The sequence below is a fragment of the Manis javanica genome, chromosome 11, assembly GCF_040802235.1.
Source record: "Manis javanica isolate MJ-LG chromosome 11, MJ_LKY, whole genome shotgun sequence".
NCBI classification, from domain to species: Eukaryota; Metazoa; Chordata; class Mammalia; order Pholidota; family Manidae; genus Manis; species Manis javanica.
The window spans coordinates 20,611,276-20,629,079 of record NC_133166.1 but is presented as its reverse complement, the minus strand read 5'-3'; the positions used below and the strand labels follow the sequence as shown (position 1 = coordinate 20,629,079).

Sequence of the window (17,804 nt, the reverse complement as noted above, 5' to 3'; positions counted from 1 at the left end):
TATCAAAAATTTAGTGAAGACCTAATACCCATCCTCCTTAAAGTTTTCCAAAGAGTAGAAGAAGAGGGAATACTTCCAAACTCATTCTATGAGGCCTGCATCACTCTAATACCAAAACCAGGCAAAGACATCACCAAAAAAGAAAATTACAGACCAATATACCTGATGAACATAGATGCAAAAACACTCCCCAAAATATAAGCAGACCGAATTAAAAAATACATTAAAAGATCATCCATCATGATCAAGTAAGATTTATTTCAGGGATGCAGGGATGGTACAACATTTGAAAATCCATCAACCTCATCCACCACATCAACAATAAGAGGGACAAAAACCACATGATCACCTCCATAGATGATGAAAAAGCATTTGACAAAATTCAACATCCATTCATAATAAAAATTCTCAACAAAATGGGTATAGAAGGCAAGTGCCTCAACATAATAAAGGCCATATATGACAAACCCACAGCCAACATCATACCTAACAGCAAGAAGCTGAAAGCTTTTCCTCTAAGATCAGGAACAAGACAAGGATGCCCAGTTTTCCCACTTCTATTCAACATAGTACTGGAGGTCCTAGCCATGACAGTCAGAAAACAAAAAGAAATAAAAGGCATCCAGATTGGCAAGGGAGAAGTTAAAACTGTCCCTGTTTGCAGATGACATGATATTGTACATAAAAAACCCTAAAGAATCCACTCCAAAACTACTAAAGCTAATATCTGAATTCAGCAAAGTTGCAGGATACAAAATTAATACGCAGAAATCTGTGGCATTCCTATACACTAACAATGAACTAGTAGAGAGAGAAATCAGGAAAACAATTCCATTCACAATTGCATCAGAAAGAATAAAATACCTAGGAATAAACCTAACCAAGGAAGTGAAAAACCTATACTCTGAAAACTACAAGACACTCAGGAGAGAAAGTAAAGAAGATACCAATAATGGAAATACATCCCATGCTCATGGATAGGAAGAATTTATATTGTCAAAATGGCCATCCTGCATAAAACAATCTACAGATTCAATGCAATCCCTATCAAAATACCAACAGCATTCTTCAACGAACTAGAGAAAATCATTCTAAAATTCATATGGAACCACAAAAGACTTCAAATAGCCAAAGCAATTCTGAAAAGGAAGAATAAAGCTAGGGGGATTATGCTCCCCAACTTCAAGCTCTACTACAAAGCCACAGTAATCAATACAATTTGGTATTGGCACAAAACAGACCCATAGACCAATGGAACAGACTAGAGAGCTCTGATATGAATCCAACCATATATGGTCAATTAATATCTGATAAAGGAGCCATGGACATACAATGGGGAAATGACAGCCTCTTCAAAGCTGGTGTTGGCAAAACTGGACAGCTACATGCATGAGAATGAAACTGTATTATCGCTCAATCCCATACACAAAAGTAAACTCGAAATGGATTTAAGAGTTGAATGTAAGTCATCAAACCATAAAACTCTTAGAAGACAACATAGGCAAACATCTCCTGAATGTAAGCATGAACAACTTCTTCGTGAATGCATCTCCTTGAGCAAGGGAAACAAAAGCAAAAATGAACTTATGGGACTACATCAAACTAAAAAGTTTCTATATGGCAAAGGACACCATCAACAGAACAAAAAGGCATCCTACAGTATGGGAGAATATATTTGTAAATGACATATCCGATAAGGGGTTAACATCCAAAATATACAAAGAACTTACATGTCTCCACACCCAAAAGCAAATAACCCAATTAACAAATGGGCAGAGGATACAAAGAGACAGTTCTCCAAAGAAGAAATTCAGATGGCCAACAGACACATGAAAAGATGCTTCACATCACTCATCAGGGAATGCAAATTAAAACCACAATGAGATATTACCTCACACCAGTAAGGATGGCCAGCATCGAAAAGACTAAAAACAACAAATGCTGGCGAAGATACAGAGAAAGGGGAACCCTCCTACACTGCTGATGGGAATGTATGCTAGTTCAAACATTGTGGAAAGCAATATGGAGGTTCCTCAAAAAACTAAATATAGAAATACCATTTGACCCGGGAATTCCACTCCTTGTAATTTACCCAAAGAATACAACTTCTCACATTCAAAGACATATGCACCCCTATGTTTATCGCAGCACTTTTTACAATAGCCAAGATATTGAAGCAACCTAAGTGTCCATCAGTAGATGAATGGATAAAGAAGATGTAGTACATATACACAATGGAATACTATTTGGCCATAAGAAAGAAACAAATCTTACCATTTGCAACAACATGGATGGAGCTGGAGAACATTATGCTCAGTGAAATAAGCCAGGCGGAGAAAGACAAATGCCAAATGATTTCCCTCATTTGTGGAGTATAACAATGAAGCAAAATTGAAGGAACAAAATAGCAGCAGACTCAGAGACTCCAAGAATGAACTAGTGGTTACCAAAGGGGAGGGGTGTGGGAGGGTGGGTGGGGAGGGAGGGAGAAGGGGATTGAGGGGTATTATGTTTAGTATACATGTTGTGTGGGATCATGGAGAGAACAGTGTAGCACTGAGAAGGCACATAGTGGATCTGTGGAATTTTACTACACTGGTGGACAGTGACTGCATTGGGGTATGGGTGGGGACTTGATAAATGGGTAAATGTAGTAACCACATTGTTTTTTCATGTGAAACCTTCATAAGGGTGTATATCAATCATACCTTTATAAAAAATTTTTAAAAAAATTTCTCCCTAGGTATTGTTTTAGTGACATCCCACACATTTTGATATGCAGTGGCTTTCATTTTCATTACATTCAAAATACTTTCTAATTTCCCTCTGGATTCCTTCTTTGACCTATGCATTATTTTAAAATGTATTATCTAGTTTCCATATATTTGGGAATTTTCAAGATGCTTTTCTGTTAGTGATTTCTAATTTAATTCCATTGTGGCCAGAAAACAACTTTGTATGATTTGAATTCTTTTAAACTTATTGATTTCTTTGATGTGCTAGCATATGGCCTATTTTGGCAAATATTTCATGTCTTTTAAAAAATGTATATTCTGCTGTTGTTAGGTAGAGTGTGACTAGTGTGATAGATCATCTTAGGTTTTTATTAAAGATGTGAATTTCATTCATTATCTCATCTTAAAAGGTCAAAGAGTAAGTTAAGGGGATAATTCCCAAGAAAGTAAGGTTAAATAAAACTGAAAGGTAAAAGAGAGAAAAAAAAAGGAAATTTGTTGACCACTTTTTTATCTAGGCTATATTTTACTTGAAAAACTTTCACTGCTAGATGTCTGAAAATCAAGGTTTAGACTGAAGTCTTTTATTTCTATTTTCAGACATTTCATAACCCTAATCTACTGTAATCTATCTATAACTGTACATTCTACTTTTTCTAAACATAGACCTACTTTGTGAGACCAGTGTGCTTTACTCACTATTTCTCAAAATGCATGGCCAATTCCTGCCTCCACACCATTGTCACTATATAGCTGTTGCTGCTACAGCTGGCTGAGCAGCTCTGCCCTGTGTCCCATCCCACTCTCAACCCATACATTCACACAGCCAGACTTGGCCAGTGCTCAATATCTCAGTCAAGACTGCTTTCAAAAAGTTAAAATTTATAGATCAGAAACAGGAGACAGCTGTCATGTTAAAGAGAACCTGGCTTCTAGGCCAGAAAGACTTGTACATAATTGGAGAGAATGTAGGAAAGCATCAAAAAAGAATTAGGAAGGTGTTTTGAGAGAAATCTTCTGCACCCATGGATGTTTTGTTGCCCTTGTCTAGCCTGGATTAATACTTAGTCTATAGGCACAGACCTGAACATCTACATTTGCTCTCTTACAGCACTAAATTACGTTTTCTACCTTTATCTTGCATCTACCTACCACTTCAGCATTTTAGTAAAAAAAAAAAAACGGGAGAAATGTGGGATTCACATATAAATCAAGTATCAAAATCAAATGGATAATCATACCTGACTTGATTGTTCATAGTTCATGATGCGTGATCAAAACCGAAAGTTTCTGTGATATGACTGCCCTTGCACTGTTCACCATGTAAGAACTTATTCACCATGTAAGAACTTGTTCACCATGTAAGAACTTGTTCGTTATGCTTCAGAAGATTGGAGACTGTTGAGAATTAGGCTTGGGGTTGATTAATGATTGTGCATTGAGTCCCCTATACAGAATTTTATTGTTGTTAACAACCATTTGATCAATAAATATGAGAGATGCCCTCTCAAAAACAAAGAATTAGGAAGGAAGTGGGAGCCTTAGTTAGCCCTAGAAGGGAGAGAGCACTGTAGAAGGGTCATCTGTGCACTGTCTGGAGAAGCAACACCTTGATCCACAGTGACCTTGAACCCAAGAGCTCTTTGGGTTCCAGTGGTAGGACAGTCCCATCACAGTGATGGATGCATACACTTATTATACGTTGATGCTGTTGTCCATTTATGCTATATATCTGACCTCTTGGGTTCTGATTTTCCTGATCACTAAAAATCTTCCGATTCTTTAAATTCTTTAACTACCCCATGGTACATCGAGAAAATGCCCTGATTAGAGACAAATCTACTTATATTACATCTATAGCATACATTAAGAAAATAGCATTTTGATTTCAGACATGAGTTTCAGTTTCTAGAGTAGGATAAGTACTTCCTGAGACAAGAGAGACTAACAAATTAGTATGAAGGCATAGGAACCAATGGTCAGATCCTGGACTATGGTAAATTTATCAACAGAATGCCATCCTATATAAACTACATGGGGCACCCCAGACTGCCCCAAATAAAAGCCCTGTCTTGTTGCACTATTTTCTTTTTAACACTTACACACACCTTTCAAGGCCACTAAAGACATACTAAAGCCTTTCTATGATCTGGTCTCTAAATGCCTTTCCAATAATTTTCTTCTATACTACAGCACAAACAAATATTCTAAGTCCACACATTAAAGTTTCTATCTCTGTTTAGAATAGACCTCCTCTCCATAATAGCAAACCTAAATTTTAACTAATTATGAAAATTCAGCACAAATAACACTTTTTTCATGAAGACTCTTCTAAGCACACCACCATCCTACCAAGGCTAAAACTAGTAATTTTGGTGAGCTGGGCAAGTAGCAAATTGCCTTCACATCAATTTATAGCTTACTCACCAGAGTCATTAAGAATTAGCAGTTTTGATAGGTTCCTTTTTTCACTAAGTAGGTATTAAACTCAGTTTCTCTTCTAAAACACTACATATGCTATCCATGTGTAATGCAATAAAGGCTCTAAGTCTGATCTATTATTTTACATTTCTGTACTCTAAATTTATCCGTGCCTTGGGACATAGCCTACCTTCCCTACACTATCAATCTACAGTAGATATACCTTTCTTTACCAATTAAAAGTATTTTCTCCCATTAAGAGAGGGATCAATTACTTATTATTTTTATTAAATGATTATTAAAATTATTTATATCTATTTCTTTGATAAGGGCACTTATTATTTGCTCCCTGAATTATATTTGTGAGCTTTTGTTTTATCTTCCCTTTCATGCTCTCTGAAGATATAATCTATATCTATTTCATCTCTGTATGTTCCACAGGTTTTAAGCCAGTGCCTTGTATGCAGAGAGCACTTGAAATATAAATTAGGAAATTCTCTCCACTATCAGTGAAGGCTCTCTTCAGTCTTTTTACTGTATCTTTTTTTCTCATAGTCTTCCGTCTTCCTTGACCATCCCAGTCCACAGGGTCACTCTTACCCTTGAACTCCTCTAAGAACTGATTTCCTATAAAACATTTAATTGTGCCAATACTGCCCTAGTGTTATCTTTTTATGTGTCTACACATTTTATTGTCTTTTTATATTTTAGTATATCCCAGTAATATCTGGGCACAGCACAGATAAATAATAAGTACTAATTCACTCAAGCAATCTTTAAAAAAATCAACTAAGAGATTCATCAGGAAAATTATAGTCAAAACTGACACCTAAAGAGAACAGAAGATTTCATCCATAGCAACAAAAAACAAACTCCTATTGTTGTAAGGCCAAGAGCTTTGACATACATAACAGTAACTAGTAAATTAAATTGTATTTAATTCTACAAATCTCTTTTAATTTCGTAGGTCTTCCTTTCACTTAGGGAGATATAAGTGCAACCACATTCATTTGCTGACAATACTAATGAAAGCAGGTGGCTTTAAGCAAAAACAACTATATTCAACATATAAGGATAACATTCATTTGTAATTTAGTTTTCCTTGCTGAAGATCATATAGTTGGTTTGTAATATGTATCATTTTGCTGTGTGCTAAATCTTAGCTATTTTATATGTTAGGTTTTCTCCTCCTAATGGACTAAAAGCAGAACAGCAATCTTTGAATCTCCACTTCTTTTGTGTGCTTCTACAGCAAGGAACTGTATTCACAGCAGGGCATTCAATAAATACTGGCAAGATGGCTTTAAAGTTATTTGCATTTTGCACATCCTTATGATAATTAATGGGAGAGCACAGATTCTGCTCACTTGATTAAAAATATATACAGTCAAATCCTACAATAAAGGAATTACTTCTCTAACTCAGTATCTTAATTAGAACTCTAGAGTCTTGCTACTTAAAGTATGGTTCACGGACCAGCAGCATTAGTATTACGTGAGAGTTCTTTCTGAGGAAGAATCTCAGGCCCCACCCCAGGCCTCCTAAATCAGCATCTGCATGTTAAAGTCCCAGGTGATCTGTAAGCACTTTACATTTTCAGAAGCACTCTAGAGGAACAATTAGGACATCCAAAATGCATATGACCAAGTAATACTAACCAACTCACTGTAATTGCTTATTTGCTGGTCTTCTTTATTTGCATACTGAAGGTTGTTGAGGGCAAAACCCTTTCTATCTTCCTCACCATTAGTATTCCCTCACCCTAACAAGCTATGGGAACATTAACCAGTGCTTGATAAATATTTTTTGCTGAATGCATGAATGACTGAACAAAGCGAACATAAAACTTTTTCAGAAAGTCAATCCTTTAGAAAATTCTTTCATAGATTTCACATACCATACTAAATCTTTAATTCAGCATTATTAATTCCATTTTAAATACATTGCTTTCTCTACTTCAACAAATGGATTTAATAAATGCACTCGACGAAGTAAAAGCTTGGATTCTCTTCCTCCGCTGCAGCTACGAGGGGCCTCTTTTACAAGAGAGATAGCTGCATTTTAACTCTGGCTCTCAAAGATCCATCCATCCCGTATGTCTGCACAAGATGAAATCATCACAACTTGGAGCGGGTGCAGGTAGAAGAGGAAGAGGGATGGGTCAAGCAAAAACAATTCCTTATCAGGAGAATCATATGAAAACTGTAAAACATGATTCTTTGAACAGGATACTTCCAGAAAATAACTTCCGGCAAGGTAAATAAAGAGGTAGCAGAACTCATGTTTCCCAAAAGCAAAAGGTGACACTAGAGATTACCAGGCAGTGATAAAAGACCAGGGACTACCTAGCAGCTGAAGGTGGAAGCACACCAGACCACAACTAAAGCGAACAGCGGTTGGAAACATCCAAGAAGGATGCCAAAACCACTTCCAGGTTTGCGGAGAAGGAAGTCAAGGGAGAAGAAAGGGGGAAGGAAATAGCCCTAAGAAGGGTATAACTTAAGATGTTTGTTTTTATTTATTTATTTATTTATCTATTTATTTGTTTGTTTGTTTGTTTATTTATTTATGATTTATTTTTGAGAAAGGGAAATGACATGCACTTGTGGGGGGGGGGCGGCGGTGGGGGAGGTTACAATTTCGCTCACCGCAAAGGATGCAACTACAGACGTCCCTACTCTGCTCCGACTGTCCCAGGAAGGCAGCCCAGGCAAAGGTGGGTGGCAACGCCCGGCTCCGCTGGCCCCCGCCCTGTGGCCTGAGCCATCTCCTCTGCAACCTACCGAGCAACGAGTGGGGACAGGAAAGGGCGGCTTGCGTGCGGGAGGAGGGGGCGGATGCTGGGCTGACCAGGTACCCACCTTATCCCAACGGAGCCACTGTCCGATGGCCGTGTCTAGCTGAGGGTCCCCGGTGTGGTAGGGAGCATGGAGCAGGTTGGAGTTCAAGTCCCCCTCTACATTTTCAGCCATGGCAGCCAGACTGGGTGTGCGGGCCTGGGGGGCCTGCGAAGACACGGTGTTGGGGGGCCTGAGGTGCGCTCACCAGGGTTCTGACGCCCCCTCCTCACTGAAGGGCATCGGAGACCGACCGCAGGTGTCAGAGACAGCTCCTGATGCAGCTTCGGGAAAGCAGGCGAGAGGGGGGATGCGGCAGCCCGCTCCCCACCAGCCCAGCTCCGGGTCTCTTTCTACGCGCACAGACCGAGGCAGTACCGCCGCGAGAGAACAACAGTCCCAGATGTCTAGGTCCCGACCGCCGCTGCAGCTGGTGCCACCGCCCTCGCCGCCTTAGGCCCCGCCCCACGCGCCGCCGGCCCCGCCCTCTCCCTCCCCTCTGATTTAAGCCGGGAGGGTTTGCGAGGCGAGCCAGAAAGCGCGCTCCCGGAGCCTAGGCAACGCCAGTTAGTATCCGCAGGGGTTGTGAAGAATTGGAGCACGGCTTTTTACTTTTAATTTGCCTTTTGCCATTCGTCTTATCCTTCCTACAATGCCCACATTCCTTCACGTCTCCTTTTCTCGACCAGAAGCCTTGGCTGACAGGACCACCTGAGCGCTTGAGCGCTCGCTCTACGGACCCCCGGCGCGCGCGGGCGGGACCCCTCACCCCGCCCGCTTCACCTTGGGGCACGCGCCTGGCGGGCGGGTGCGCTTGGCTGTTCCCGCACGGCCTCACGGGTGTTGTAGTTTTTTTCTTTCCCAGCGGTCTGCGTAGACTGATGCGGAGACTACAACTCCCAGCGGCTCTGCGCCCTCCGTTTCCTCAACGGAAAAAGATCTCCCCCGAAGCTGTTCCCTACTGACACGCCCTGTCCATGTTTTGCTGCGCATTATGGCCCTGGGATTGAATTATACTAAACGAGGACTGATACAGTAAGGGGACTTTTAGTGCTTAAGAGTTACGAATCAGCCATCCTGTGAGGTAGGTGGGCGTGATCCGTCCCTGTTTTACAAGGAGGGAACTGCCTCTCTCAGACCGTTGTCAAAAAAGCGGAATTCGTAAGTGAAAGAAACGGTTCCAACCTCGTTTTAGATCTCAGTTGGCGGTTCTTTTTGTTCTACTGCTATAGTGGACTAGGAGGTAGGGAGAATAAGATGACTGAAAAATAGACAAGGAAACTAAGGAGGGAGGATGGGTCAGCATTTAACCATAACACAAGAATGTATAGGCGTCATAAGATACAAAGGAGTACATAGAAAAAAAGATTATTGAAATGATCTTCAATTTCTTCTTATTTTGGCCCGTATTCTGTGGAATACTCACCTTCAAAGCCGCACAACTTGAGGTTTGGAAGATAGAAAGAAGTGATTCTCTGTTATACATTAATCTACTCCTGAGTTTCTTGGTTTGACCTTCTTAGAAGGGTTCTGATTTTGACCAAGTATCTTATAACTTTCCCTGGTCAGCTTTTATGTAGGGAGGGTGTAATAACATTTATAGCATGGCTGTATAATAAATGGCTTTGGAGTGCTTCGAGGTTCACAGATAAAAGACAATAGTCAAAGTATTTCTTGCCTTTAAAGTGCCATTTACCATAATAAAATATAAACTACTAAGGTGCAAAAAGGATGATAGTGTCAATTCCTGAAAACTAACTTGCCATAGTTGGGAATTTGAGTTTTTGCTAAGCATTTGGATACTTCTGTTAGGGAGTCAGCAGGTTTTTTAATCACACAAGGCCTGGGAAACAACTATGTGTCCTGGAGAGAAGTTCATTGTTCAGTATCATTACCATTAGTGTCCGTGACAAACGTTAATTAGACATTTACTGTATGCTAAGCATGCTAGGAGCTGAAGCTACAAGGAAGTATATAGCGTAATTGTTCATTTAAAAAAAAAAAGTCTGTCTGGGAAGACAGGATATATTCAAGGAAAAGTAACCCATGATAAGCAGCAAATGCATACTGCAGACAACTGTTGAAAGAATTCAGTCTGAAATGGTCAATAAAAGCAACAAGCAACGGGAGGGACCAGCATTGGTCTTTGAGCGACAATAATAAGTAGAGAAAAAGGTAGAGGGCATTTCAAATCCATAAGCCATTGGTTCTTAAATATCCCTAAGAATTTGTTTAAAATATGTATTTCTGGACACTTCCCCAAAGATTCTGAATCAGTACATCAGGACAGGGCCTAGGTAACTATATATTTAACAAATACCTATTGATTGTGACATAGGTGGCCATAATCTTGCTCCTTGAAGTGTGATAGGAGGACCAGTTTATTGGCATCCTCTGGGAGCTTAATAAGAGTTAGAAAATCAGGACCCATCCCTATTCTACTGAACCAAAATCTGTATATAACAAGATCCAATGATAATTTATATGGATAATAAATTTGATAAGCAGTGGTTTTTATTAAGACTTAATTCAATTATGAGAAATGCTACTAAATCAATAGAACTTTCAAGAGATGGAATTATGTAGAGCAAGTATAAAAGACAGGAAAAATACAAGTTTTAATTCAATACCAGAGTCAGTTAGCCTTCACTTTAATCAGCAAGATCATGACAGACATAAACTCGTTACTAGAAACCTAGCCCAGCATCTTTGGCTTGCTGCTTAGGACTTGAAGGGTAACCAAAGGAAATCAGAACCCATCAAATCCAAGAATAGTGTCTAAGTGTGTCCAGAAGAGGGAGTATGGTAATTCTCCTAGTAAGGGAAAGCTCAGAATCTTTCATTTCTATTGCAATTTGCCAGGATGTTCTGTATTTTTGTTTGTTAAATCTGGCACCCTAATGGAAGTTATGAAAGGGAATATCTGTCTTGGTGAATGTGTGTGCATACATACATGTATGTATGTATGCATATATATATATATATATATATATATATACATAATAGATCATATATAATGAATAGTAAATATATATTTAACAAGTGGTGCAGAAAAATACTGTTTATATATGAATACATATACACAAATATAAATATACATTTACATAACAAATAATAAAACAAATGTGAAATTTTAACAATAGGTGGATCCGGGTAAAGGATAGATGTATAATATTTGTACTCTTAATTTTTACAACTTCATTTGAAGTTATTTACAAATAAAAAAAATCTTAAGAGTGTAAGAAATATCCATTTATTGTTTTAAAAAATCTAAGGGACTTAAAGCTCTCATTCTGTAAGGGTAGCAGAAAATTAAATTTTCTTTAGCATCAGGGGCTCTCCTTTCCACCCAGGCTTTATGTGGTACTGGGGAAACAGGGTCAAAGCTCTAGCTCATCAAAATTTCTGCTAACATCTATATTGTCCAAGGTCACAATGATATCTGGAAGACTGACAGCTTTCTCCTTACATACCATTCATTAGCTATGTCCAGGAAATTTGGTTGAAGCTATGAACCCCAAAGCCTCTTCCTAGGTTTAACACAGGGTCATCCCCTTTAAAATATTACCAATTCCTTGAAACGCTGCCATCAAGCAGAGCTCAGGGCCTCTTTCTCTTATCATCCTCCTATTTTAAGCATTTAAATCTTGAGGAAATAACTATCATTCTGTAATGTGATTTCTATGAAGAGAGAAGTATTTTCTTGTTGCTCACAAAGATGCTTGTCATAAACTCTAGTGAACTGTATTTTTTTTAAAGTTAAGAAAGTACCTTGCAAGAAACATTGTACCTATGTCCCTTTTACATAAAACTTCCAAAGGGATACAGCAACAAATAAAAAGTGGTTATCTTTGACTTCCAATTACAAAATAAATTACAGGGATAAAAATTACAGCATAGGAAATACAGCCAATAACATTGTAATAACTTTGTATGATAACAGATGGTAACTACACTTATGGTGAGCATTTAATAATGTATATAATTGTCAAATCACTATGTTGTACACCTGAAACGAGTATGTTTTATATCAACTATAGTCAATTTTTTTTTTAATGTGACTAGATTTGTGTATGGAGGGAAGGATACAGAGCACACCTGGGATTAGGGTAAAGCAAGGCAAAGAACCTAGGGTACAAAGTCTAAGGAAGTACTACTCCCTTTCAGGTTTGTGGAAGTTCAGGAGTGGCACCTGAGAGTGAGTTCCTCATTGTGTATTTTTTAAACAGCCTTGTTGAGATATCATTCATATACCAAACAGTTCATTCATTTAAAGTGTACAGTTCATGGTTTTTTCTTTGTTATATTCACAGATCTGTTCAAACATCATCACCACAGTCAATTTTAAAACATTTTCATCACCTCTAAAAGAGCCTTATGCCTTTTAGCTATCAGCCACCAATTGCCCTATCTCCCACCCCAGGCCTAAGCAACCACTAATATAGTTTCTATTGCTACAGATTTCTGTTCTGAACATTTCACATAAATGGAATTATGTGATATGTGGTATTTTGTGTCTGGCTTCTTTCACTTACCATAATGTATTCAGAGTTCATCCATGTTGGATGTATTATGTGGTATGTATCAGTATTTCATTCCTTTTTACCACTGAATGGTATTCTAATGTATGGTATACTATATTTTTCTTATCTGTCCATTGATGACATTCGGGCTATTTCTGTCTTTTGGCTATTATGAACAATGCTGCTGTAAACATGCATGTACATTTTTCTGTGGAATGTGTTTTCATTTCTCTTAGGTATCTCTGAATGGATTTGCTGGATCTGGTGTTAACTGTTAATCATTTGACAAACTGCCAGACTGTTTTCCAAAGAGGATGCACCATTTATATTCCCACTAACAGGACATGAGGGTTCCACACTCCCCACAGATTTTCTAACACTTGTTATTATTTCACTTTTTGATTCTAGCCATGTTAGTAAGCATGAAGTGGTTTCTCATTGTGGTTTTGATTTGCATTTCCCTGATGCCTAATGATGTTGAGCATCTTTTCATGTGCTTATTGGTCATTTGTGTATTGTCCTAAACTATTTATATCCTTTGACCATTAAAAAATTTTTTTTTAATTAAGTTACAAGATTTCTTTACATTTTCTGGATATAAATCCTTGATAAAAATCAGATAATAATTTGCAAGTATTTCCCCTCATACTATGGGTTGTCATATTCATGATGGTGTTGTCTTAAGCACAAAAGGTTTTAGTTTTGAGGTAGTCTGATTTATTTATTTATTTTGTTGCTCATCCTTTTGGTGTCATGTCTAAGAATCCTTTGCCAAATCTAAGTCCGTGAACATTTATCCTCTGTATTCTTCTAAGAGTTTTATAGTTCTAGAGCTCTTACATTTAGATTCATGATCCATTTTGAGTTAATTTTTGTATATGGTGTGAGGAAAGAATGTAATCTCATACTTCTGCATGTGGCTATCCAACTGTCCCAGCATCATTGTTGAAAAAAACTATTGTTTCCCTCATGGATGGTTTTGGCATTCTTGTGGAAAACTAGTTGACTATAGGTCTATTCTGGACTCTCAATTCTATTCCGTTGATCCTATATGTCTATCCTTATGCTACTATTACAATGTCTAGATTACTGTTACCTTGCAGTAAGTTTTGAAATGAGGAAGTTATGAGTCACACTTTGTTCTTCTTTTTCAAGATTTTTTTTACTATTCTATGTCAGTTACAATTCCATATAAATTTTACAGTCAGTCTGTTAATTTCTACAAAGAAGTTGGCTTGAATTCTAATTGGGATTACATTGAATCTGTAGATCAGATTGGGGAGTAGCACCATCTTAACAATATTGTGTCCCAATCCATGAACATAGGCTATTTTTCCAATTATAGATCTGTATTAATTTCAATAACATTTTGTGGTTTTCCGAGTACAAGTTTTGTACTTTTTTGTTAAATTTATTCCTAAGCATTTTATTCTTTTTGATGTCATCATAAATGGAATTGTTTTCTTAATTTCATTTTTGGATAGTTCTTTGTAAGTGTATGAGAAATAAAATTGATTTTTGTATATTAATTGTATCCTGAAACCTTGCTGAACTCATTTGTTAGTTCCAATAGTGTTTTAGTGAATTTCTTAGGGTTTTTCTATATACAAGATGATATGAATAGGTAGTTTTATTTTTTCCTTTTTAATCTGAATGCCTTTTACTTGCTTTTCTTGCCTATTTGCCCTTGCTAGAACCCCCAATACAATATTGAATAAAAGTGGCGAGAGAAGACATCCTTGTCTTGTTTCTGGCCTTATGGGGAAAGGATTCAGTCTTTCACCATTAAATATAATGTTAACTGTGGGGGTTTTTTTTGTAGGTGCTCTTTATCATACTGATAAAGCTCCCTTCTGTTTCTAGTTTGTTGATTGTTTTTATCAAGAAAAAGAGTATTGGATTTTGTCAAAAGCTTTTCTGTATCGAGATTTGCATGTAAGTTTTTTTTTCACTATATTGATATAAAGTATTACATTAATTTTGATTTTTGGAAGTTACACCAAGCTTGCATCCTGCTTGTGATGTATTTTCCTGATTTTTGGTATCAGAGTAATACTGGCCTCATAAAATGAGTTGAGAAATGCTCTCTCCTATTCTAATTTTTGGAAGAGTTTGTGAAGAATTAGCATTAATTCTTCCTTAAATTCTTAGTAGAATTCATTGGTGAAACCATCTTGGTCTGGAATTTGTGGTTAGTTTTCTGACTGTTAACTAATTTTCTTCAGTTCATTCGTTTGTCTATGTCATTTCTTGAGTCAATTTCAGTACTTTGTATCTTTGTAGGAATTTATCCATTTCAACAAGATTATCTACTTTGTTGTCATACAATTGTTTATGACATTCCTTTATAATCCTTTTTCTTTCTGTAAGGTCAATAGTAATGTGCTCTTTCATTTCTGATTCTAGTAGTTTGTGTGTTTTTTTGTCTTGGTCTGTCTAGCTAAAGGTTTGTCAATTTTGTTGTTTTTTTCAAAGAACTTTCAGTTTCATTGATTTTCTTTATTGCTTTTCTATTCTATATTTCATTAATATCCACTATAATCTTTATGGTTTCTCTTCTAATTTCCTAATTTTCTTTTCATCAGAATCTAATTTACTGCCCTGGGCCTTAAATTTTGTGTATGTGCATATATTCCAATAAAACTTTGTTTACAAAAGCAGGTGGCAGGTCACATTTGGCCTGTGGGCCAGTTTGCCCATCCCTAATCCAGAGTTACAGTTCCCAACCCTAGATGCACAGCTTTCAAGAACTGACTCCTGGACCTCTCCCAGGAGGGAGAGATTCTGGTTCAATTGATCTGAGTTACAGCATGGTTATCTGTTTTTTGGGTTTTGTTTTCTTTGCTTGTTTGTTTTTTGTTTTAAGCTCTCCCAGATGTTTCCAATGTGCAGCCATGACTAAGAGCCACCTTTTCAGATCAGGGATCCAACCTTTGGGCTTTTTGTTTGTTTGTTTGATTGTTTATTCTTGGCTTAAAACAGCAGAAATTTATTACCTCAGAGTTTGGAAGCCTGAAGTCCAGGTTGAAGTGTTAGTGCCATGTTCCCTCAAAGGCTCTAAGGGAGAATCATTCCTTGCCACTTTCAGCTTTTGGTGGCTCTAAGCATTCTTTAGCTTGTGGCTTCATAACTTCAATCTCTGCTTCTGTCTTCACATGGCCTCCTGCAACTCAGAAAAAGTCAAATGGAAGGGATTCATAGGGCAAAAGTATGGGGAGATAGAGTGGCATGGAGCTTCCATGCCCTCTCAGGGAATGCCACCCTCTTAGTATCTGGATGTTCACAAACCTGGAACTTCCACCCTTAATTTCAGTTATTGTGTTTTTACTTATGAAATTCTTTTAGATTATTCTGCAGATTTGCTCTAGCATTTTTTATGGTTTCCTATTCTCACAGAGCACTTCAGACTTCTCTTTCACTTCTTTATCTATAGACATATAGTTGTTGAATATCTGAAATCTTTATGGATCTGTTTCTCTTGTCTATTGATTTTACTAGTCTTGCTTATAGAGTCTAGTTTCTTTGTGAGCCTTGTTTTTGTGGGAGTGTTGGACATTATATTTGACAAATTATTTGTGGGAGTAAATTAAGACTTGCAATGAAGTCTAACTTTTCTAGTTAGACTGGAGAAGATCTGTGTTTGCTTCTGCCAAGTACCTGGGAATTTGACTACTTTAAGACTTGAAATTCTCTGGTGTTCTTGTGACCTGTTTAGGCTGTAATTCCATATAAGATGTTTCTCTTCCATTTTGTCCTCACTCTGAGTATGAGGTATCAACATACTGTGGGGTCCTAACATATTGTGAGAAGGTTTTCCTATTAGCCTCTCAACTTTTTGCAGACCCTGAGTTTTGCTTTCTCTCTTTCTTGCCCACAGTGTTTTTAAGTTAAGATTCAGATTTTTCAGGATTGGGAAATGCTTTCAGGGCAAAAGCCACATTTTGCAGTTACCTCTCTGGGATAACATTTTCCCTTTACTTTAAGCTTGGTAATTTCTGGCTGATTTGCCACTTTTCCTCTGATTTAAAAAAAAGGTTTAAAAAATGATTGAGTTTTGTAGTTTGGTTATAACAGGACGATTAATACAAATAACCTAGTCTACTATTTCAGGAAGCATTTTATTATTTTGATAATCGTTCTCATGGCTATAAAATATATCAAGTTGCTCTACCATGGTATTTTTTAAATGAGTCTCATTTTGTAGAACTTAGCTTCTTTCCTTTTTTTTCTATAGTAACAATAACAATGTACATCTTAGGAAACTAGAAAAAGAAGAGCAATTAAATCCAAAGTGAGCAGAAGAAAAGAAGTAATGATAATTAGAGCAGGAATCAATGAAATTAAAAACAGGAACTCAGAGAAAAATCAATGAATTCAAAAGCTGATACTTTGAGAAGATCAATAAAATTGATAATCCACTAGCCAGGCTAACTAAGAAAAAAAAGAGAGGACATAAATTGCTAATATCAGAAATGAAAGAGAGGATATCACTGCAGATTCCATTAAAAGAATAAAAAGAATACTGTGAACAACTCCATGCCTACAAATTAGATGACTTACCTTAAATAGACCAATTCCTTGAAAGACAAAATCTGCCAAAACTCACACAAGTAGAAATAGACAATATGAATAGCCCAACATCTATTAAATAATTTGAATCAATAATTAATTCCCTTCTAAAATAGAAAGCACCAGATCCAGATTGGTTCACTGGTGAATTTTCTCAGACACTTAAAGAAGAAATTATACCAATTCTCTACAATCCCTTCCAGAAGATAGAAGCAGAGGAAATACTTCCTAACACATTCTGTAAGGCCAGCATGACACTATTACCAAAACAAGACAAAAACATTGCAAGGGAAGAAAATTACAGACCAATATCTCTCATGAACATATATGCAAAAATCTTACAAATATTAGAAATCAAGTCCAACAATGTAAAAAAAGTTAATCAACATTTAAAAAATCACTTAATGCAATCTATTACATTAACAGGTTAAAGAAGAAAAATGATCATATCAATAGATGCATGAAAAGATTTGACAAAACCCAATATCCATTCATGATGAAAGCTCACAGTAAACTAGGAATAGAGGGGATAATTCTGTTGATATTGAATATCTACAGAAACCTACAGCTAACATACTTAATGGTGAAAAACTCACATCTTTCCTACTAAAATGTGTGACAAGGCAATGATGTGTCCTCTCATCACTGTTTCCAACATTGTGCTGGAAATCCTAACTAATGCAACAACATAAGAAAAGGAAATAAAAGGTATATTGGTA

The 17,804-nt window shown here is 37.1% G+C and overlaps 2 protein-coding genes across 2 annotated transcripts in view; one reads left to right on the top strand and one right to left on the bottom strand.

Moving 5' to 3' along the window:
* The window catches only part of PGM2L1 (phosphoglucomutase 2 like 1), a 79,557-nt gene extending 70,774 nt beyond the window's left edge, over positions 1-8,783 (bottom strand). The window contains exon 1 of the mRNA XM_037026286.2: positions 8,018-8,783. Within this exon, the coding sequence (XP_036882181.1) occupies positions 8,018-8,128 (111 nt within the window). The 5' untranslated portion in view covers positions 8,129-8,783. The remainder of the gene's footprint in view (positions 1-8,017) is intronic.
* Positions 8,784-9,009: 226 nt separating this feature from the next.
* The window catches only part of POLD3 (DNA polymerase delta 3, accessory subunit), a 158,735-nt gene continuing 149,940 nt past the window's right edge, over positions 9,010-17,804 (top strand). Inside the window, exon 1 of the mRNA XM_073216015.1 lies at positions 9,010-9,028. The gene's annotated coding sequence lies outside the window, so the exon portion shown is untranslated. The remainder of the gene's footprint in view (positions 9,029-17,804) is intronic.